Source organism: Idiotropiscis lumnitzeri, chromosome 20 (genome assembly GCF_059441095.1).
Source record: "Idiotropiscis lumnitzeri isolate Australia: NSW breed Sydney's pygmy pipehorse chromosome 20, RoL_Ilum_1.0, whole genome shotgun sequence".
In the NCBI taxonomy this organism is placed as follows: Eukaryota; Metazoa; Chordata; class Actinopteri; order Syngnathiformes; family Syngnathidae; genus Idiotropiscis; species Idiotropiscis lumnitzeri.
This window is the reverse complement of record NC_142410.1, coordinates 11,766,342-11,788,199: the sequence shown is the minus strand read 5'-3', so window position 1 is coordinate 11,788,199 and position 21,858 is coordinate 11,766,342. Positions and strand designations below refer to the sequence as shown.

Genomic DNA, 21,858 nt, shown 5'->3' with positions numbered 1-21,858 from the left:
GAGCTCACTCGAATTATTAAAATGCGCATATCATGGAGTCACGTGTGCTTAATGACGCTTAAATAATAATAATAATAATAATAAACATTCCACTAATTTTCGCCCCTTGCTGTTTGTCGGATTCCTGCCGGGTGAAAAAAAAGTTCCCGTGGTTCCCCCTGGTGGACTCTCCAAAAAAAAAAACATGGCTACCCGGAGTAGCTGCTCAACTCTCGGCGGAAAGTAAAGCAAAAGTCGGGCGTTTTGCGAGCGACGAGGTCTTGGCTGGGGGGCCTTGCGGAAACGAGAGAGGGAAGTCGGAGGATGTCTCGCTGGGTGCCCACCAAGAAGGAAAAGTATGGCGTTGGTAAGTACAAAGCAAAAAGCAGCAACTCCATCGTTAGCGCCTTTTAGCTCTAACATTGAACAAGTTTGGAAATGGAAGAGAAGGAAAAGGAAAGGACGGGAAGCCCGACGCGGTCGCCAATCTCCGGCTTTGCCTTCGAGTTAGGCGACTGCGTGACTGTGTTTTGGGGATAAAAAGTTGCCAGCGCGTTTTGAATCGCAATGGCTAAAAAAAACAAACAATCGAATGTTTTGGGGAAGACGCTGGGAATTGTTTCGAGGCGCGCCTCGGCTGCTGCTGTTTCCTGCGCGGACACACGAGAGGGGCCTCAAATCGCAACATTTCCAAACTCTTCCACTTGAGCTTCCCGGAGGCAACGTTTATACAACTTTGGCTCATTTCTGCCTTCTTTGTACTTTGTTCGGTTCCACTTTGTTTCGATTCACTCAACAAGGTAGTTGTGTTGTTACGTCCGTGCTCCGATATTAGCTTACTTATCGATACCAGAGATGTATCACTAATTCTACTCATAATGCTCTTTTTTGACTGACACTGTCAATGCTTTTTTTTTTCTTCGTGGTTGTCAAACTGTTTTGTAGCAGACAGCTGTTTTTAATATTTGGACTAGGACGTATTCTGCTGATATTGTCACTGATACTGACAGTATCCTGATACAAAATGATTGATATGGAAGATGCCCTGTAACAATTTATCAAACTGTCTCTAAGATTTTGACGAGGAAAGTGAAGCACGATATATAATCAGCATGCGGTTGGCATCTTTGCGAAATGTTCAAAAACAAAAAACATGGAATGAGGACACCGACTTGAGGGGGGGGGGGTCAAGAGGAGGGATTTCCCAGCTGCAGGCAGCGAAGCGGCCTGGCTTGGTGCTGAATTAAAGGATATGATAGCGATGCACGTATGAAGTGTTGGTGGTCAACGTGTTGCGCAATTCACGTTAGTAAGTTGTCGCCGCGACTCGATGCTGCTGCCTTCATCAATGCACGAGCCAGCCACTAATCATACCTCAGATGGCTCGGCCCAGGGCCGTAGCTAGCTGTTTGAGGCCCATGGAATCCCCCCCCCCTCACTCTTACATAATTAAAAAAAAAATTGTACTGGAAGTGACTTCCTGTAGGTTGGCATCTCTGAGTCAGTGTTGGTTGGCCAGTCTCGCAGTTGAACGATGAGGTAAGTATTTCCGATTTGCGTTTGCGGCTGTCTGCGGGACTGACAATCCGAGACAGCGCTTATTTGGAACAGCCGGTGACGCAGTCAAAAGATGTTTCGTCTTTTTCTCCCCCTCGATGAGACCCAAAGTCGAACGTCGCCCTTCACCCAAGGCAAACAATTTTGCGTCGCGAAGTCGACCAAATATGGCAGCAATTAAAACCACACCGCTACAATTTGAGCCATGTGTCTTAAATCATCAGCTGTGCCCCGATTCTCATGACGGATGTGACGCTTGCCCTCTGTAGCGTTTCATTGACCGTTTCAGCTCCAATAAATAAGGAGACGGCTGTCTCGGCTTGCCACATATCATCGGGATGCCGGTTACCGTTAGCGACCGCTTTTGAGGCTTCTTTTGTGTTTTCCGTCACAGAACCGCGATGGATAGTAGCGCCATAATAGCATTTTGGAGGTACAGAGCCGCAAATCGGAAATGCCGTCTTTGACGACTGCCGTAAAGGGGCTTAACTTTGCGCGAACAAAAGGCTGCGAAAGATGCAGACGAACCTGTGACAGCGTGTAAACCCCCCCCCCCCCCCCCCTGCGATATTGATCCAAACAGCTCTCGCATTGTCTCTCGAGTTGCCCCCGCCGTGTTTGCTTTGCCAGCGTGCCAGATGGTCCAGTGGCGTGCATGGTGGCGGTGTGAAACACAGTTCAGCCACGTCGACCGGCGTCATTACATAATTTAGACGGGCCGCGGTGACGATAATATAGCAGAGCCGCCCGACTGTCAACTTCTATTAGGCGGCGGGTGGCGTGAAAGCGGGACCCCCTCCCCCCCCGACCCCCGTCTCGCCTGTCACTTTCTTTTCTTATTTTCGTCGGCTATAACTGACAAAATAATGTAACCTTGGAAAACCGCGGGAAAACGGGTCAGGTCCGTATTGGGAAAATTCCATGATGAACCTCACGCTACTTCTGTGAAATCACATTTTGTTTGTTAGCAGAATTATGTTCAAGCATTTTTCTTCCATTTTCATTGTCTCTCTGTCTCCAAGTGTTGTAAATGTTGGACGCACACAAGACTGCAGAACCTATTTGAAAACGTGCGTTAACAATGACGCTGCATACCTTTGGCTACAAGCGCTCGCGACTTGTTAGCTACAATTTATTCAAAATATCATCACTGGGGAAGGTCAAATTGTTGCCGGTTTTTATTTGCAACTTTAAGAAAACTTTAAGAAAAAAGTTCAGGTCCCACACAAGCTTGCAAAGTTTGTTAAAAGGTTAACGCCAAACTTTTGGGTGTTATTAAGTGCTCGCGACCCGCCCCCGAAATCCCCCCCGCCCCCATCCAATGCTTTAATCTAGCCGAGTTTGACTGGTGGCCGATGGGGGCTTGGACATCGGACGACCCGTCTTCTTCAGTGCACCAAGAGCCAACTTCACTTCAAGACTTTCTATCAGCGCTTGTTGTTAAAGTCGCCTAAGCTCTTTGAAAAAAAACGTCGTCTCATGTTTACTCGCCAGTCAACCGGCTCAGCATCTTTCGGGCAATTGGGGTCAGAAATAATGTCAACAACTTACGTCCTTGTTGTTGTTGCGTTTGTCCCATGTTTTTTTTTTTTCGTGCCCTTTAATTCCGCGATTCCTATTGGCGGTATCAGTCACTGCGGGTGTGAAATTTGGCACAAAAATGCCATTTGGTGTGTTCATTTGCTCTCGTATGCCTCTCTGGTGCCTTGCTCAAGTTCACTGTGCATTTCGTTCGCAAAGGCGGCAGGAAAGCAATTTACTTTGCAGTCTTTCGCTGATGGTGCTTAATGAGCGCTTTTCATCTGGAGCTCAAGGCCGCTCATTTGCAGTCTCGGAAATCTCAACAGGAAATGACCCCCACCCCCCCACCATCCTCTTGAGCCAATTATAAACAACATTTTTTTTATTAAAGTGGTGATAATGGCGACGTGATTGGGCTCAAAAGTTGCAAGTGTAGAGAAAAGATGACTACTGACCCCCGAAATATGTCGCCTGAGATATAAAATAAATGAATCAATAAATGACAAAATAAAGACGTGCAAACCAACTCGACAACGATCGACCTTGCTCTCCGGTTTTTCAATTGTGGTTGCGATTGCGTTATCATCATTACGTTCTGCTTCTTGAAAGGCTGAATGAGTCATAGATTTTTTTTTTGGTTTAGAACAAAAGTTAATTGATGAATTTTATGAGTTTAGTTTGGTTTTGTGTGAAAATTGCAGACTCACGCTTTGACTTCCTGCCATCGTGCCGTGCAAACCTGCAACCTATAAATAGTCCGCTTTGCAACTCTTTCACTGTGACTCATCCGTTCCAAAACAAACGCATTTCACGTCGACGATTTCAAGCCAATGCCGAACGCTCTTCATCTGCATTGACAGCTTTGTAAATAGGCTTGTCTGCTTTAGAGTGCCTCATTGTCCGCCGTGAACGCATGCACGGCTCAGAGAGAAGGCGCAAAAGTGAGGTTAAAAGAAAAATTCAAAGTCAGACGTGACTGCCAGTGCGGCGTTTATTTTGTTTTTACGATGAGGCTCAAGGTGTAACAAAGGCTTTCGTATCGAGTCCGAGTTTGGGGAAAACGTTTTTGGTCATGTCGGCTCGGGTTTGTGTTTGGTTAAGGTTAGAGTGACGACTAGGTCTGAGACATCTTTTTTCTTTTTTTTAATTCAGCAATCTGGGACATTTCCACCGAGCGAGTGGCCCGCTTCAAAATAAACACACAGGAATTTCCTGTCATTAGCGACGGCATAATCGAGCGCTCCCTGCTGCAAAGTGACAAAACCGCCTTCCCGTTTTTTTGTTGTTGCGCGGCCCTCACCCCATGTCGGTACCTTTTGTGCACTTGAAACAAACCGTATGCACTTCCTGCGGGTCGTGCGGCGCTTTGTTCACATGTCAGCGCGCGGGCGGCTCTGGCGAATTCTGTGGCCTGGTTGGATTGTTTGACGGCTCACAAAAACACGGACGCACATTTTGACAAACAAGTGCTACAAGTGCATTTTATGGCTGCCACTGGAAGAGGATCTGATTGAGCTTTAAAAAAAAATGCAGCTTCATGTCACCGCTGTATTTGATTCCTTCCGATTCCTTTCAGGTTATCAACTGACAACTTGAATGTCTCCAGGAAAACCTTGCCGCTATTTGGAGATCACATTAAAAGTCAATCTTGTCAAGCGCGAGCGCAGCGCCCGACACTACGTCCGTGACGGCTGTTGTTTTAAGACGACGGTCCGGAACATAAAGATGATTTTTATGAGACACCATTAAAGTGGCTTCAAACCAAAAAAAAAAAGAATTGTGGTTCGTTTCACACCGCCTCCAGTGTTTTGGTCCGGTCTTTCCTGACGTCTGTTGATTATGACACCAAGAGTGGCGCCGGGCGCTGGCGTCGGCGTGGGCCGACTTTGTAAACACAGGCCGCTTGCGCCTCGTAAGAATCCCTTCTGGTCTATTTCAGCAATCTACAACTACGATGCCCGCGGAGAGGAGGAGCTCTCGCTGCAGATCGGCGACACGGTGCACATACTGGAGACGCATGAACGTAAGCATCTCATATTTATTCATTCTCTGTAGTCTCTATATTATCTCTCGTTTTTTTTATTTATTTATTTTTTTTTAAATCCTTCCCCAGACTGGTACAGAGGGCATCGGCTGAGGAGGAAATCCAGAAAGGTGAGCGTCAGGTTAATCTGGTCAAGTTTTGACCCACTTGCTGACCTGAACATGCTTTTTTTTTTTTTTTTCATTGTCCTGTCTGACTCGTGTTGCACCTCTGACAGGGCATCTTTCCCGCCTGCTACATCCACTTGAAGGAGGCCACCGTCGAGGGCAGCGGGTCAGTACTTGAGCAGTGTGATGCTGTGATTGCGCAATAATGCCGCCGTAGGTCTGCGAGACCCGTCAAATGAATTCAGAGAGAGCTTTGAAGATAACCGCTGAAAACGTGGAAAGACTCACAATTGTGCAGATAGCGCACCGTTTCAGTTTCGCTGAACACCAAGATGCCACAAAATGGCATCAAAGCAATCGTTTATATTTGACAATTTGGATTTTTGGCTCTATAAATTGCGATAACCGATTGATTACGGCTTTATCACAATGTTTTGATTTGCGATTAAATCACGGTATTTGCCATCTGGCGCCGCAGGCAAAAGGAGACGGTCGTTCCCACCGAGCTGCCGCTGGTGCAGGAAGTCACCACCACGCTGCGGGAGTGGGCCTCAATATGGCGCGACTTGTACGTGGTAAGTGGCGCGTTTCTTTGCAAGTCTCGGAATGGCGCCGACGTGTTTGCCGACGTTTTGGGTTGGTTGCAGGGAGACAAACGCGAGATGTTCAACTCGGTCCGGGACATGATCTACGACCTGATTGAATGGCGTTCCCAGATCCTCTCGGGCACGCTGCCGCAGGACGAACTCTCCGAGCTCAAACAGAAAGTCACGTCCAAGATCGACTATGGCAACAAGTGAGCGTAGCAAGTTTTTGGACTGTCATGTGGAGTTTCTTTTGCAGAGGAAATCAAGAAAAAAAAAATTGGTTTTGAATTTTGAGCCTATTACTCTGAAATTTCTCCGGGAAGGAAGAAATATAAGCAAGAGAGAGAGCTCGGACCTCAAAAAAAGGAAAAAGATGGGCAAGTTTGAACCTTTTCTTTCTGTCAGGTACTTGGATCTGGACTTGGTGGTTCGGGACAAGGACGGAAACATTCTGGACCCGGAGCTCACGAGCACCATCAACCTGTTTAGAGCGCACGAGACGGCCTCCAAGCAAATCGAGGACCGCATCCAAGAGGAGAAGGTCGAACAATATCCTGCCTTGCTTGAAAGGCAAAACCAAATTTGAAAAGCTAACCCGGAAAACGTGTTCAATTTTTTTTGCCTCCAGTCGCAGAAGCAGAATATCGACTTGAGCCGACAGGCCAAGTTCGCCTCCACGCCGGCGTTTGCCCTCTTCGTCACGCTCAAGAACGTGGTGTGCAAGATCGGAGAGGACGCCGAGGTGCTCATGTCGCTTTACGACCCGGTGGAGTCCAAGTTCATCAGGTGAGTCCCTCCAAGAAGACCGGCCGTGTGAAGGAGTCGTGACGTATTTCTTCAATTTTTTTTTTTCCTCCCCTCTGGCAGCGAGAACTACCTGGTCAAGTGGTCCAGCTCGGGTCTGGTGAAGGACATCGACCAGCTTCACAACTTGCGTGCCGTCTTCACTGTGAGTTACTTTTTTCTACATGTTTTGCTGCATTCTTAGTGTTCAAATATCCGTTGCTTCGAAGGTTACTCCACCTTCGTCGTTAACCCTTCAAAGGCATTTTGTTGTTAGCGTTAAGCCAAACTGACTTTCTGGTGGCAACGCTGTGTTTGTTTTGAATACATGCGTAATACTTGGTTTTCTGTTGAAGTGACTTTTTTTTTTTTTGCTCTGCTGAGTGGCAACGGTGGCCTTGCTTGACAATTTGTTTGCTTTCAGGATTTGGGCAGTGAAGACCTGAAGCGCGAGAAGATCAGCTTTGTGTGTCAAATCGTGCGCGTGGGTCGCATGGAACTGCGTGACAACAACACCAAGAAGCTGACGTCGGGTTTGAGGAGACCTTTCGGCGTGGCAGGTGAAGCCCGTTGCGCAGTCCTGAAAAGAATGTTTGACTTTGTTCGCGCAGATCTGTCTTCTGAAATGACGGAATTTCCTCAAATATTCTGCGCCAATTGATGCCTTTGCCTTAAATAAATGTCTGCTAATCAGTGCAGTGGAGCAAATAAACAATTTTTTTTAAAATTATTTTAATTAACTCTCCTGGATATTGTATGTGTGAAATGATTGTAATTAGCATGTCTTTGCCACTCTGAAGCCATTTTGTGTATGCGCCCTAACAATGTTGCAATAATGCTCCCCTTGTCCCCCCCCTGCAGTCATGGACGTCACTGACATCATCACGGGCAAAATGGACGACGAGGACAAGCAGCACTTTATCCCCTTCCAACCGTAAGTGCACAAGAGCATCATTCTGTGGCCGGCCGCAGCGCCGCCTCCATGGGAGTCAGTTCGTTCCCCCCCGTTCCAGTCCTTGACACCTGATTAGCGCCGACCTTAAGAGGCGTGCGTTCCTCGGTTCCCCCGCTGACTCAATTAAGGCAATCTCATTAACGGGCTGCCACTCTCACAGACAGGCGGAGTAACCTTTTGCTTAACGCCATTTTCCGCATAATTGCAAACGCTTCAGCGGGGCCAACAGGTGACGCGGAATTTCATCCGTCCGCATAAATGATGCTCATTACAGCAAGCAGGTGCTTTATGTGTTTAAACTGATAAAGCATCCGGAAAAATAGCACTCTGGACAACGGCATCTTGATTTGCTTTAATTCATTCGGTGACCAAGCTCTTAATTCAATTTACTGCTGCTAATTTATTGCAATTTTTTTGTTACATGTTTTTCAAACAATTGATACAATTACACAGAATAAAAATGTGTCAAATAAAATGAAGTGAAATGAGACAAATCCTCTCGTCATGTAAAAGGTCATGTCATCAAGTCATTAACTTCCACACACAAAAGCGCTTTTTGTCCACAATCATCAACGCTCATTTTTTGTAATATTAGCATTCGGGTGTCTGGCGAGGGACATCATTTTTTGATTGTCAATTTTGCGTCAGTTGAACTAACACATTTTGTCTGTCTTGCATTGTGTGGCGACGACCTCGCGCACTTCCCCATCACCATTACACTTGTTCATCGCCATCACATCATCACATCTGCTGCGAAAACTAAACGCCAAATGACGAGTACATGATGAGCAATTTTTTTTTTTCATTGCCCAGAAAGTTTCCGTCTGTGACGACCGATTGACTCCAAGTGGACGCCGTTTCCAAAACTCTCATTTCTGCTTTGCTGCTAACGAGTGGTGTTGTGCATGTTATTCATCTTCCATCTCTTTTTTTTTTTTTTTTAATTCATTCAGGGTGGCTGGCGAGAGCGACTTCCTGCAGACGGTCATCAACAAAGTCATCTCGGCCAAAGAGGTCAACCACAAGGGTCAAGGTAAGCGAGCATAGAAATGGAGGCACACAACATTGCGGAGTGACGCTCACACTTATCGGAAAAGAAAATCTGCGTCATATGAATACTACGAGCAGATCCTAGGCAAGTGACGCAACACTTGACTTTGTTTTTAGATGTGTTGCTCAGTGTGCAGCGGGCATAAGAAAAAAAAATCAACCCAGCAACTTGACAAGCTAGTAAAAAAAACAATCAAATTCTGACAGCTTTCACAAAATCAGGTTTCATAGCCAACGGCGGCCCCAAATTTGGCTCCGGCGGATCAAATTTATATGCAGGCAAACCTTACCGTGCTCAAACGTGGCATCATTCTTTGTCAAGCACCGACGCTGTTCTTGTACCTAAAATAACCTCCCATGCGTCGCCATGGTAGCAGAATTCATTCGCTAATTAAGACACGCGGCGCTTGTGCTCAAATATCATCACAGATTTGACACGTCTGCGCGGGAAAGAAGAAGAACATGCAAGGTGTCTCGTGCTTCTGTCAGCAGATAGAAAAGACCTCCCTGGATAAATGGAGCACTCGGCGCGCTTTTCATAACAACATGACGTCCGTTCAAAAGCTTGAGCTTGATGAATTAGATGAGGGGGTAAAAAAAAAAAAAAAACACCCAGGGAACGAAAAACATGCTCATTGAGTTGATCGTTGGAACGACAAAAGCAAAACACACTTACCTGAAAGTCTTCTGGAATTGTATTTATTTCTTGATTGATTGATTTATTTGTTTTTTTAATAACTAGGGCTGTGGGTCACCCTCAAACTGCTTCCCGGCGACATCCACCAGATCCGCAAGGACTTCCCTCACTTGGTGGACCGCTCCACAGCCGTGGCTCGCAAGATGGGCTTCCCGGAAATCATCATGCCAGGTTTAGTGTTTTGGCTGTTTTCCCGAAAGTCACGTGGCTGCTTTCCTGATTGTTGTTGCTCGGCCACTTCCTGTCCCACTTATCTGTTGTTGCTTTCCCGAAAGGTGACGTGCGAAATGACATCTACCTGACCCTGGTCCAAGGTGACTTTGACAAGGGGAGCAAGACCACCCCCAAAAACGTGGAGGTGACGATGTCCGTGTACGACGAGGACGGCAAAAAACTGGAGGTACGGCAAATATGGTCAATTTCCATTTGGACTTGTCCCCCTTATCACAGTCGCTTCCACACCCAAAAGACTTTCAGCTCCTTTTGGACTCATTGCTCCAGCCAAAATTTGCATACAAGCGCAAGATATTTTTTTAATCATCTGCCAAGCTGTCCTAATTAAGCTTTAGCGCCCTCTAGAGACTTCAGCCAGTGGCCGGCCTTTTTTTTCTTTTCTTTTTTTTCTAGCGCCGGATGTTTAATTATTGCCGACCCTTGCTGGGACGACGCCTCTTGTACTGCAGAGGCCGTCGGCTAATAGGGAGCACGATGTGGGAGGAACATAAGTTTCTTTCGAGCCGTCCAAGTCAAAGCCGCCGATGCATTTATCGAACAGGACACGGAGCCAAACACATAAATATGAAAATGAAAACACTCACGAGGAGTATGCAGAAAATGTGCAAAATGAAGCTGCACTCCTTAAAAAGTATCAAATATTCCTGATGAAATATTTTGAAATATTTCAACGTTCATCAACGTTCCAGCGCTCCAAGCTGTCTGATGTCACTTCCGACTTTGTTTTGACGCTCCCTGTCATGACTCTTTATTTCTTTTCTGTTTTACGTCTCATCGCACCTCCGCAATTTGGAAGCTGAGTTTGCTAACATGCTGACTTGGTGAGGTGAACAACTCTGTAAAGTTCCTCCCTGCCTCCATTCTTCTTCATTTATTTCACCACCTCTGGATTTTTCTTTTTCGCCATCGTCCTTCTGTTGCCAGAAGGTTTTGTGATGCAGGCGAGCGACCGCTCATCATCTTGACGTCTTTAGCGCGCCCCCCCTCTCACCTGTGGCTACGCTCCTTTTTCCTTTTTGGCTGTCATGAATTCCGGTAACTTCTAAAGTGAGTTGTGTGCCCCCCAGTCGCCCTCAACTCGGCCAGGAGTAAACTGGGGGCCCAGTTATTCCTCATAATTGCCGCTTGTCAGAAGCCATTAGCGTCGGAGGAGCTCAGCGCCGGAGAGTCAGCTGGCATCGCGCGCAAACTCCTGGCAGATTGCAAGGAAACAAAGCCATCCGCTGTCGGTGCTACGCCGGCTATTTTGCAGATGCACGCTGACCACCTTAAATAATTAATTTCTCATTTATCCAGCAATTCCGCGAGGCTTTGGCGAGATTTGCAGGCAGGTGCTTAAGCACGCGTCTTTCGAAAGCCTCCACCCCGCAGGGGGAGCGCATTTTTATTCAATTGCTGCAAATGAAAGTGAGTGAGTGACAAAAAAAGCGCAGACATTTTGATGTTGTGTATTTGTCGCCCGGGGAGTGTTTATGTACTCAACTGTGGAGGGATCAGCACCAATTCAGGTTCAATTTTGATTCACTGGCAGAAATCGTTGCACTCCTATTATCAGCTGTATGGCACTTGGAAGTCATTCCCAACCCAAACAAAATCAGCAAATCGAGAAAAAGGGGCTTAGAAATGGTGGAAAATACAAAACCTGCCGTACAAATACTTCACGGCTGACAACGAGGCGCTCTAAGGCAGCCGCGCCAGTCGGACGCTCTCGGTCTACATGCTGACTTTCAAGAGTCAAGTCAGACGGTGACTTTAATGGGCGTTTTGCTCGCATGTATCTTCCAGAATGTTATTTTTCCCGGTGCCGGCGACGACGGGATCAGCGAGTACAAGTCGGTCATCTACTATCAAGTCAAGCAGCCACGGTGGTTTGAAACTATCAAGGTATTTGACGAATCTACCGCAGAACAAATAGATGATGACGTGTTTGCTAAATGCGTTTGTGGAAGGTTGTTCATGCCGCGTCGTTGCGCTCGTTGCAGGTGGCAATTCCCATCGAAGACGTCAACAGGAGCCACTTGCGCTTCACCTTTCGCCACCGCTCCTCGCAGGACTGTGAGTACTGACCATCGACCGGCTTTTCGGCTTTTTTTTATTTTTTTTTTTACCATCTGGCAGATGAGATCCTTATCCAGAAAAAAAAATCCTTAGGAGGCATCAAAACGAGAAAAGTCTTTTTTTTGTGTTTTTTTTGTGCAAGTCATCTGAACGACCTGAATGCGGCTACATTTTAAAGCCGCACACGCACACTCACAGATACTACAGTGTCAAGCGTCAGGAGATGACACCACATCGACAAATATAATACCTGTGCCTCACGTGCATATTTTGTATTTTTGAAATGGTAAATGTAACCCCGACGGAAAGCGAGGAACTACTGTAATGTAAAAATAAAATCTGACTTTTTTCTGTATTTATTTAAAATATTCATATTTATTCAAGTATCACTTTTTTTTCTTCAAAATATAAATCATTGACAATAGTTTCACCGTATTCTTGTTGAAGGGCGACTTGATTCTTGTGCCGGTGTGTATTTTTCTCTTTCCCAAGCATCTTCATATTCATGCCGGCAGTCGCTGCTCTGATTTAAAATATGCGGCGCGGCAAAGTAAACATAAATCTAAAGTGACATCCCAACTTAAAGTCAAAAGGCAGCACACCTTCAGCGCAAATGTAACTTTGATTGTCCCACAAAAGGAAATGTAGCCTGAAATGAACTCACACTTTCCTCAGCTGGATGCCGCTTGTGCCGATTTTGCCTTTTTCTCTCCACTGGCAGCCAGCCCGGCCGGCATTTAGTCACCGCTCGGGGCAAACGACACGGCCAGAACTTATGCAGATAGAATGCGCACCACACCGGTGATGAATCACACGTGCCCCTCGCGCAAATGTGCGCTTGTTGATCGGCGGCCATGATGGATGCGGCCGCGGCCTGAACGCTCGCTTACAGGACGGCCGTAAGTCTGCCGCTTGTTTACGCCGTGTCAAGCGCTCAAGCCGTCGTCAGGCGACGTGTCGGAAAATCAGCACCGAAGGACTATTTTCTTGAAAGCAGGAAAAAAAGAATACCTTATCGAACGATAACATTTTGTTTATTTCTAAATATTTCTCGGGGGGGGGGGAAACCCAGCTGAAGATCTCTCTATGGCTTCTGTTTTTTTTCCTCCCCTCGCAGCAAAAGACAAATCGGAGAAGATCTTCGCCTTGTCTTTCGTGAAGCTGATGAGGTACGACGGGACCACCCTGAGGGACGGCGAGCACGATCTCACTGTGTACAAGGTACGAGCTCCTAAAATAGGCTTAGGGAGGATATTTGGTTGCAGGCAGCTGTAAATAATCTTAAATAATCGTATTGTCGCCACGATCCCCTTTTGCCACTAATGTGATTTCAAATGTTTTGTTTTTTCTGATTGGCAAAATGTGTCCGTGCCCGTTTTGTGTTTGGGAAAAGGTCGCTTCAGGACATCCATATGTGAATTTTTCCCGTTCCAGGCCGAAGCCAAGCGTCTGGAGGACTCGTCGTTGTACTTCAACCTGCCCGCCACCAAGCTGGAACTGGAGGAGAAGGGCTACTCCAGCACGAGCAAGAGCACCCACAACTTGGGCAACTGCACCGTCAGCAAGGACTCCTTCCAGATCGCCACCTTGGTGTGCTCCACCAAGCTCACGCAGAATGGTGAGCGACGTCACACGCGGCACGTTAGCGACTCAACGTTCTTCCCGACGTAAAACTACTCAACCATCGTCCTACTTTTCTACCCGCTGCAAATATCTTTCCCAGACCTGACCATCCAAAATGCAGATCATGTGACAAACATTTTTCTCCTCGTCGTCCTCCAGGCTTTTAACACATTCATGCGTTTATTAAAGCACACGTGTTAAAGTATTCCTCGAATAAAATTGCCGCCAAATTATAAACAACAGATCATGTTTAAAAACGGAAGGTCATGTCCTTTGTGGCTCTTTGCGTGTTTGCTCATTGAAAACGAACCAGTATGTGCTTATGTAAATATTCCCGTTAATGTGGAACATTTTCTGTTTCAGTCGCGCTGCCACAATGTCACCGCAGCATTTGTTGACTTGAATGATTTAAGCAGCTGCGCTCCTCCATCCCTTCGTTCTTCTTTCTCTTTCCATCCTTTGCACCTTTGAACCTACCAAACAATCTTCCATCCGTCCTTCCTTCTTAACTTCAAACCTTTCTACCTATCTTTTTTCTTAACTTTGAACCTCCTACCTCCCTACTGAAGCTCTCTTTAACTTCTTCAGACCTGACCTCCCATCGTCTGTCGACGCAGCGGCAACCCCAAAATATAAAAAGCCGCGTGTGACGACAAGAGGGACTCCTCATAAGTAAATGTAATTTGGTGGAAAAGTACAGCTCGCGTGGACGGGCTCCAGTCGGCCAATCGGGATCGCGGTCCTTTCTCCACGCAGGCCTTCAGACGATCTCACCTGCGTGCACTCGGGTAATGCATTTTTATTGCCTTTGTTTTCCCAGTGGACCTGCTGGGCTTGCTCAAGTGGCGCTCCAACACCAGCCTGCTGCAGCAGAACCTCCGACAGCTCATGAAGGTGGAAGGCGGCGAGGTGGTCAAGGTCAGGAATCACGACCAATCGGACACCGAAGCACATTTGATAGTCCGGACGAATGACACGCTGTAAGCTAATTAAAAAAAAAAAAAAAAAAAAAGGTTCCTAGACTGGGTTAGGTTTTGAAGCCTGGGATTGGGATCAAATCAAGCCTCAGGGATTCAAAGTTGGCTCTCGGCTTGTATTAGGTCTTGAAAGAGTGATTTTCAAGCGTTGCTTTGCTTCCTGAATCAACGTTTGAAATTAATGTTGGGTTTTCAAATGAGAGTTACAGATGGAGCACAATAATAAACAGAAAAATGTGACTAAGTACATTTTAGGAGGGGGAGGGGTGTTGTCATTAATTAGGTTCCGCAGAAAAATGTGTGCGAGTGTGTGTGGTGTGCAGACCGATGATTATTCGCACTTCTTGCGTGTGTGTGTGTGTTAGCATCGTTTTCCATATTAGTAAACATTTCAGCAAGGCTGGCTGATGCCTCTCACTCGTCTGCCGCCGTCTGACAGACAAACACGCCGGCCCTGATGTGATTCATCATGTTTATGTGTCACCAGATGGAGTTGCAGGCAGAAAAAAAAAAAGAGAGAGAGAAGCAAAGAACGTTGGCTTTGTTTTCGTTGTAGGATATGAGTCACGGAAGTGGGACCAAAATACACGTTGCATCCTGGGGTAGGGTAAGGAGGGAAAGGTTAGGCAAAGTAAGGTTGTTCACATGTGTTCCAAGTCTGGGGTAGGGTTTTTAAGCCATGCGAAGGTGTTCAAACTTAAATATGAGGTTCCAAACCAGGGGTGGGGTTGCAAATTTGGGTTTCAAGCCTGTTAGAAGGTTTTAAATTGGGTTTTCAAAACCGCTTTGGTGTTTTAAAAGACCTGATTTACCGGGTTGGGTGAGCCTTGGTGTTTACATTGGGGTTCAATCCAGATTTAAGGTTTCAAACCCGGATTGAAGTTTTTTCAAATTGGCCTTGGGACACATTTTGATGAGTTGCGTCCTTTGCAGTTCCTGCAAGACACGCTGGACGCGCTCTTCAACATCATGATGGAGAACTCGGACAGCGACACCTTTGACACGCTCGTCTTCGACGCCTTGGTGAGTGTGAACATTCTAGTCAAGAATTTTTTTCTCATGTAGAATTTGAGCTTAAATTTTGCAAATGTACGTGCCGGCCTGACAAAACTTTTTTTTTTTTTTTGTTCCTAATCTTTGCTCAGGTGTTCATTATCGGGCTCATCGCCGATCGCAAATTCCAGCACTTCAACCCGGTCCTGGAGACGTACATCCGCAAGCACTTCAGCGCCACGCTGGCCTACACGTGAGTTGGAGGCGGTCCCAAGAGAGCGACGCCGACCTCCTCGGTGCGCTGGCTGATGATGACGCGCCGTTTGTGTGTTCGGGCAGGAAACTGACCAAGGTTCTGAAGAACTACGTGGACAACGCCGAGAAGCTGACGGAGCAGCTGCTCAAGGCCATGAAGGCCTTGGAGTACATCTTCAAGTTCATCGTGCGCTCGCGGGTCCTCTTCAACCAGTACGCGATAACCTGGCCAAGGATGACGGCTCGCCTTTCGTTACAATGACGATGCGGCAGTGAAGAGACAAATTAGGATTTTTTTAATGAATACATACACAGTGAGAAAAGACATATTGGATCAAAATGCAAACCTAGAAAATGCAAAATACAAAGCAGTAATTAAAAAAAAAAACTCATTATACCAAAATAAAATCAGGAAATAATACAAGATAAAAAAAAATTATGCAAAATTACAGAATATTAGAAACAAAATATAGCCGACAGAAAGGAAAGAAATTCTAAAATAAATGAATATTAAATAAACATCAGAAACAAAGTAATACAGATACGTCGTGAAAAATACACCCAACAAGTTTTGGAAAATATTACAAAATATGAGCTAGAGGAGAGGGAAAAAAAAAAGCAAAACTCTGATCAGCAGTCTTCTGAGTTGTCTCTTCCACTTGTGAGAGCATCATGAGCGTAGCGCCGGTGGCTAACTGTTAGCTGTGCTCCCCCGGCAGGCTTTACGAGAACAAAGGCGAGGCCGACTTCACCGAGTCTCTGAGGCACCTCTTCACCTCCTTCAACCACATGATGAACAGCAACTCGGAGAACACGGCCATGGTCAAGGTATCGGCCCCGCCGATGACGACGCTCTTTGGATTCTTTCTGCTCACGACGCTCGGCTCTTTGTTTCTTCATCGTTAGCCACACTTTCTTTTACTGTCTCTTCGACGTGCTCTTAAATGGGAGGACTGCACATACAAGCCAAGTGATGCTATTTGCTAGCCTGTTAATCACTTTTCCAATTATCTGTTAGCATTAAGCTAGTGGACTTTAAAGCAGTGTCGTGTGATTCTCTAAGATGTAAAGATTTTCAAAATGTGTTCACGATCTGCCAAACGGCTACAAATGGACAAAAATGTCTCAATGATAGGCTTGACCTTATGTGCAGTCCACACTGTCTCTTTGATCACTTCATACTCTCTTGTTTTGTTTCTTCTGTCTCGGTGTCATTTCCTCCTCCTCCTCCTCTCAACCTTGACTGTCCTGTGAACTGCTGCTCCTCTTGGCTTTCTGCCCTTTAGCTGCTCCTCAAGGTATTTATCGCTCTGGAATTTCATATCGCTTAAGTGTTTGTGTAAATCACGTTCAATTCAGCTTGCTACCAAAACGGAGTCAAACAAGCTTGACTAAAATTAACGGATGTGTGAATGAAATCAAAATATGAAATTCGGTCCATCTGATGACATTTTTGTTGAAAGTGGTCCAAAATGTGCAGTTTGGATTGAGACTTGTGGTTGTTTGTGTCCAGGGTGCTGCACTCAAATACATTCCCACTATCGTCAATGACGTCAAGCTGGTGTTTGACCCGAAAGAACTAAGGTAAGAAACATAAAATTTGAATATCTGCTATGCTAAAGCGAGTCGCCATCGTTTCCATCGGTCGCGGCAGCGCTCTGCACCGTTTAGTTGCCTTCCACTCCGATGTGCCGACAGCACGTCTTGAGCCAAGAAAGCTTTGTGAAACTGCAAATATTTGGCGTGCAGTCACCCGAGTCACAAACCTGGGAAAGAAATACTCCAGTCAATCAGCTGCCAGCTCTCGGTCAATAAAACAGAATTTGGAGTCTGACCACCTGCTCTCCAAATATGTCGAGAGAATCACTCAACGCACATTGAACTCGATAAATCGTCGAAAAGTTTGAGCTGGTGATGCCATTAAATAATGAACTTGGTATTGCAATAGATCAGTTCATGATTTTAAATTCAAAATGTAATCTAAATGGAGGAAATTCCCGTTTCTACCCGTCGCTTTGTCGTAAATGGAATTTGGGGTGATTGCTGGCGATTGGGGGCGGTCGAGCATCTCCTTGATGACTTTTCTTCTGTCATCATTTCCACAGCAAACTGTTCACCGAGTTCATCCTAAAGGTTCCTCCCGGTCGCTTGGTCAAGCAGAAGCTCGACTGCCTCATCGACATCGTCCACAGCGATCTCTTTACCCATCACGGTATGAAACGGCTGCCGGAATGGAAATAGGTCGCAGATTTTTCGGCGTTTTCCGTGTTGCCGTTCTGTTAAACAGCTGCTCATAAGGGAATTCCTCAATGCCCGCTTGGGTGGCGTTGAACACCTGTTGTCACGTTTCCAATCTGTCCAATTTGTGCGGCAAACGCATTGTTTGCGTTTAATCCCCGATCTTGGAGGAGGAATCCACGCGAGAGCGCCATCCGTCTGCATCGGCATATGCCGCGCCGCCCGCCGCTATTGGCGACTGTTTTGCGTTCCCCGCAGATTGCCGTGAGATCCTCCTGCCGCTGATGACGGAGCAGCTCAAGTTCCACCTGGAGAGGCGCGAGGAGCCCAAGGCCTGCTGCCAGCTGCTCAGCGACATCCTGGAGGTGCTCTACAGAAAGGACGTGGTGAGCAACGCTCATTGCGGGCGACCTCGAGCACTCGAACAAAATGTTGGCGGCACGTCTTTGCTTTACTGTTTGCTGACTTGACACTTTTCGACCACGCTTGCAAATGCTTGAATCACAAATTATCTTTCTCCATTGGTTAGCTGCTCGCACTAGCCGTTGACAATTTAAAAAAAATGTTGGGAATCAAAATTTTTAAATACATTTTTTATTGAAATAAATATTTAACTATTAGGTTACATCCTAGCCAATGACTGGCTTGCTGCTGCTTAATTAAAAAAAAACATTAAAATACAAATATGCTGTTGTAGTTCTTTTTTTTTTTTTTTTTTTTAGTTTTAATAGATTAAGCAAATTAACATTCAAGGTGATGTAGACGGTTATGTTTTTTTTAAATTTTTTGGGTGAATCAAAATTAAAATGTCAACCCCCAAAAAATGCTGTGCAGGGTCCCACCCAGTGGCATGTGCAGATCATCATGGAGAAGCTGCTCAGGACTGTCAACAGGACTGTCATCTCCATGGGCCGAGATTCACCTCACATTGTAAGTCGATGCTCTCTCGCGCACGCACACACGCACATACACTCTCTCTCTCTCTCTCTCTCCACTTTCAGAGGCTTCGTCTTGCTTAAAGCGGAATCCTTTCACTCACGATCTCAGTGTGAGTCGTTTTGATGTGTGCCGCAGACGGTTGTTTGACTGCTGATCCGCGTGTGCGTGCATCTGGTACTCTGGTCCTTTTTATTTTTTTGCGTCTTATCTGCTTGAATATGTCTGATCTCCGACTCATTAGACAATTGGCGATGTCTGGCGCGCGTCGTATAAATACTTGGCGCAATTTGCATGACTTTAATCCATCTTAAGAGCCGTCTCCAAATAAAAGTTGGTTTCATTTCCCTCTTTGAAGGTTGCGCCTTATCTCTGGCGTGCCGTCTGTCTTCATTAGTTTGTCGTCAGATGTTAACGAGAGAATAATAAAATATCTTTTTACGATGAAAGCGACAATTAATGGTTCATTTATGAGAGTCTTAATTAAATACGACTACGGTGACTTAGTCCCCCTTTTCGAACAAATCAATGCTAAAAGTAATCCATTGTTGCAGTCCTAGTGGCTTTCGAACACAATCGCTCTGCATAAAATGCTTCCCCCGCCGTCTGGAGGCGGCCATGGACACCCACGTGTGTGTCCTCTACCGACACTCCTTTCCGATTCATTCCCGTCCAGCATTCTCTGCCCGGGCGATAAAGGCCATTGTTGGGCGGCCCGTTTCATTTCCTGCCTCGTTCAGCGCACGCTGTTAATTAGCCAAACTGACCCAAAAAGGCTGCATGTGGAATATCGTCGCTTTCGATGAAGCGCTTCTCATCTCGCAGGCGCTTTGCATGCTAATATGGCTGCCGGTAAACAGACTCGGCGCCGGATGACGTCTCGTTGTTGCGACCTTTACCGTTGGGGCCTTTTTGATCCTGCAGCTCCCGACTCGGAACGGGCTCGCCACTTTTCCTGAAAGGCAATCAGCTCTCCTGCGGGCAGGCCTGGGACTGTTTTCATGAAACCGTCCCTCTTTTGTGCTGCGCGTGCAATGCAGGCTGCCTGGTTAATGAAACTTCTCGGCCTGCCCGTGAACGCCCCCCGTGGTGCCGTAAAAGGCAAGATGCAACACGTGCGTGTTTGCTGGGCCTTCAAGTCAAATTTTAAGATCAGATTTATGCTTTTAATAACCTCCTTCAGGTCATCGAAAATGCTATTTTTTTTCTCCCAAATTTATATTTCAGTCAATTTTATGTTTTAGTATGTTTAGTCATCAGGGAGACTCTTTCATCTGTGGAAGTCACAAAAAAAATAAATAAATATTTGGACCCCAGAAAGCCAGTTCCAGGTGTGAAAGTGCCCCATATTCATAATGCTTTTTCAAATCAAAGCAATTCTGCCTTTGAAGCCGCCCGCAAAAACATTTAATAAGCAGTCAGCTTGAATATTTTTATTTTTTTTGGAGCGGCCTGGCAGCAAGCGTGGCGGTCGTCTCCTGCGGCAGGCCGGCCGCTGACCTTGTCCCACTGAGTGGCTGCCGCTTCCATTTAGATTTATGCATTAGCGTTCTACTCCGCTTCCCTCTTCTCACCCATCCGTTTTTTTTTCCCTGGCGCTCGGACAGAATGTAGATGAAGCGGCACCACGCAGACGGGTCCCGGCTGCGGATGTGATTGTGTTTCCTCTCATATTCACCGTTTGCTCTTCACAAATTCGCCACTCATGTGGGGAACCGAGCCTCCGTTATTTGCTGAAATAAAAACTTTGTCGCCTGGCCAAAGCCATGTCTAATATAAAAGTATTGCTTTGGCGCCATCTTCTGGTCATTTTCCCAATTTAGGCAATTTTTTGTCTGGTTGCTTAGTGCAGCATGAGCAGATTGCATACAAATAATGTAATTATTCTCGCACTGAAATTTGATGACTTTTTTTTAAACAAATTCTCTTCTTTGTGCAAGTGCTACACAATTTGTTACTAAACGGCACTTATTCGAACTGCCACGTTCTCGTGTTACTTCGATACGTCGTCGTCCCGGATTGGCATCCTGTTTGTTGTTTGCAGCCTGACAGCAGCCACCGTCACGTTTTAAAAAAAAAAAAAAAAAGAAGAAAAAGAAAAACTGCCGTTTTTCGATGTCTGTCTGCCTGCCTTTTTCTCTTTGCTGCTAAATTCTGAGTGCTGCAGAGCCAAGAAGCATAGCGAGAAATGGCACTGCATCGTAATCAGTTGCTCTCCCGCGTTCAATCTCTGAGTGTTCTCCTTTTTTTTTTTTTCTTTTTTTTAAGGCCCTACAACAAAATATGACAGTAGAAACTGCTAATCCTTCTTCATCCCTTGAGTTTGAGGTTTCACTTGAGGTTTAGGGACTATTAAGTTGCTTAGAACAAATGCCATTTGCACTAAGGGTGAATATATTTACTTGTTGACTTTAGAAATGAAATTAAATTGTCCCAAAAAAAAAAATTTTGTTGGACACTTACTGGACAATAAGAACAATTAGATAAAAATGATTCTGAGCTCTGTCGGTGTCTGCTTTTATTCTTCATCATTTGCATATTGAATTGTTCATTATGTATTTTAAAAAGAGTATAAAATACACAGTATTGCACATCGTAAATCAATCGCACTTTTTCAAGATACAGATAAATATGTCGGTTTCGTTCAAGTGCAAACCAACGGACGAGAGTGGAGGTTTCGCAGTAAAGCTGACGGAAAATCGTCCGACCACTTGAACCTACTTCCTTTCTGTTTTTTTTTTTTAATTAATTTTTTCGGGGGTGTTCTGTGACTCAACAGTCCTATAAATAAATAGCAGCTATGCCTATTCGGAAACTAGAAGGAGCCCTATTTAATGTTGTATATCATATTGTAATAAATGCAAATGTCTATTTTATGATATTTGAGCCCTTTGTGGAGTCACTTAAAGGACGTTGATTTGGGGTGTAACGGCACACGTATTTTGATTTTGGAGTACAATACAAAGGTGAAGCAAGCGGAAGGAAGTGGAACTGCGAGCAAAAAAAAATTGTAAGAGTTCTTAAACTGTTCAAAGGTTTACTGAAAAGCCAATGATGCACTTTTCGAAAGAGGCGACAGACTCTTGCTGTTGTGCTTCCCCAAAATGAAGACAAATCTTGATCTTGCACTTTCCTAAAAAGGAAGAATTCAAGATGACGTTATTTAAATATGTACCGTTACACCTCTAGTATTTTATAGACTGATAGTTGGGATGGAGTGTTTCCAAAAAATAAAGATAAAAAAGAAACTAAAACAGCTGAATT

General features: G+C 45.6%; 1 protein-coding gene across 1 annotated transcript in view; it reads left to right on the top strand.

The window, feature by feature from the left end:
- Positions 1 to 186: 186 nt before the first annotated feature.
- The window catches only part of dock1 (dedicator of cytokinesis 1), a 58,915-nt gene continuing 37,243 nt past the window's right edge, over positions 187 to 21,858 (top strand). The window contains exons 1-27 of the mRNA XM_088283986.1: positions 187 to 346; positions 4,997 to 5,080; positions 5,171 to 5,211; positions 5,319 to 5,374; positions 5,687 to 5,783; positions 5,856 to 6,004; positions 6,201 to 6,336; positions 6,424 to 6,581; positions 6,663 to 6,744; positions 7,003 to 7,138; positions 7,440 to 7,512; positions 8,487 to 8,566; positions 9,326 to 9,451; positions 9,556 to 9,680; positions 11,300 to 11,398; positions 11,497 to 11,569; positions 12,690 to 12,793; positions 13,007 to 13,190; positions 14,016 to 14,113; positions 15,106 to 15,195; positions 15,318 to 15,418; positions 15,505 to 15,633; positions 16,140 to 16,248; positions 16,934 to 17,004; positions 17,526 to 17,632; positions 17,917 to 18,044; positions 18,493 to 18,588. Of these exons, the coding sequence (XP_088140112.1) occupies positions 304 to 346; positions 4,997 to 5,080; positions 5,171 to 5,211; positions 5,319 to 5,374; positions 5,687 to 5,783; positions 5,856 to 6,004; positions 6,201 to 6,336; positions 6,424 to 6,581; positions 6,663 to 6,744; positions 7,003 to 7,138; positions 7,440 to 7,512; positions 8,487 to 8,566; positions 9,326 to 9,451; positions 9,556 to 9,680; positions 11,300 to 11,398; positions 11,497 to 11,569; positions 12,690 to 12,793; positions 13,007 to 13,190; positions 14,016 to 14,113; positions 15,106 to 15,195; positions 15,318 to 15,418; positions 15,505 to 15,633; positions 16,140 to 16,248; positions 16,934 to 17,004; positions 17,526 to 17,632; positions 17,917 to 18,044; positions 18,493 to 18,588 (2,775 nt within the window). The 5' untranslated portion in view covers positions 187 to 303. The remainder of the gene's footprint in view (positions 347 to 4,996; positions 5,081 to 5,170; positions 5,212 to 5,318; positions 5,375 to 5,686; positions 5,784 to 5,855; positions 6,005 to 6,200; positions 6,337 to 6,423; positions 6,582 to 6,662; positions 6,745 to 7,002; positions 7,139 to 7,439; positions 7,513 to 8,486; positions 8,567 to 9,325; positions 9,452 to 9,555; positions 9,681 to 11,299; positions 11,399 to 11,496; positions 11,570 to 12,689; positions 12,794 to 13,006; positions 13,191 to 14,015; positions 14,114 to 15,105; positions 15,196 to 15,317; positions 15,419 to 15,504; positions 15,634 to 16,139; positions 16,249 to 16,933; positions 17,005 to 17,525; positions 17,633 to 17,916; positions 18,045 to 18,492; positions 18,589 to 21,858) is intronic.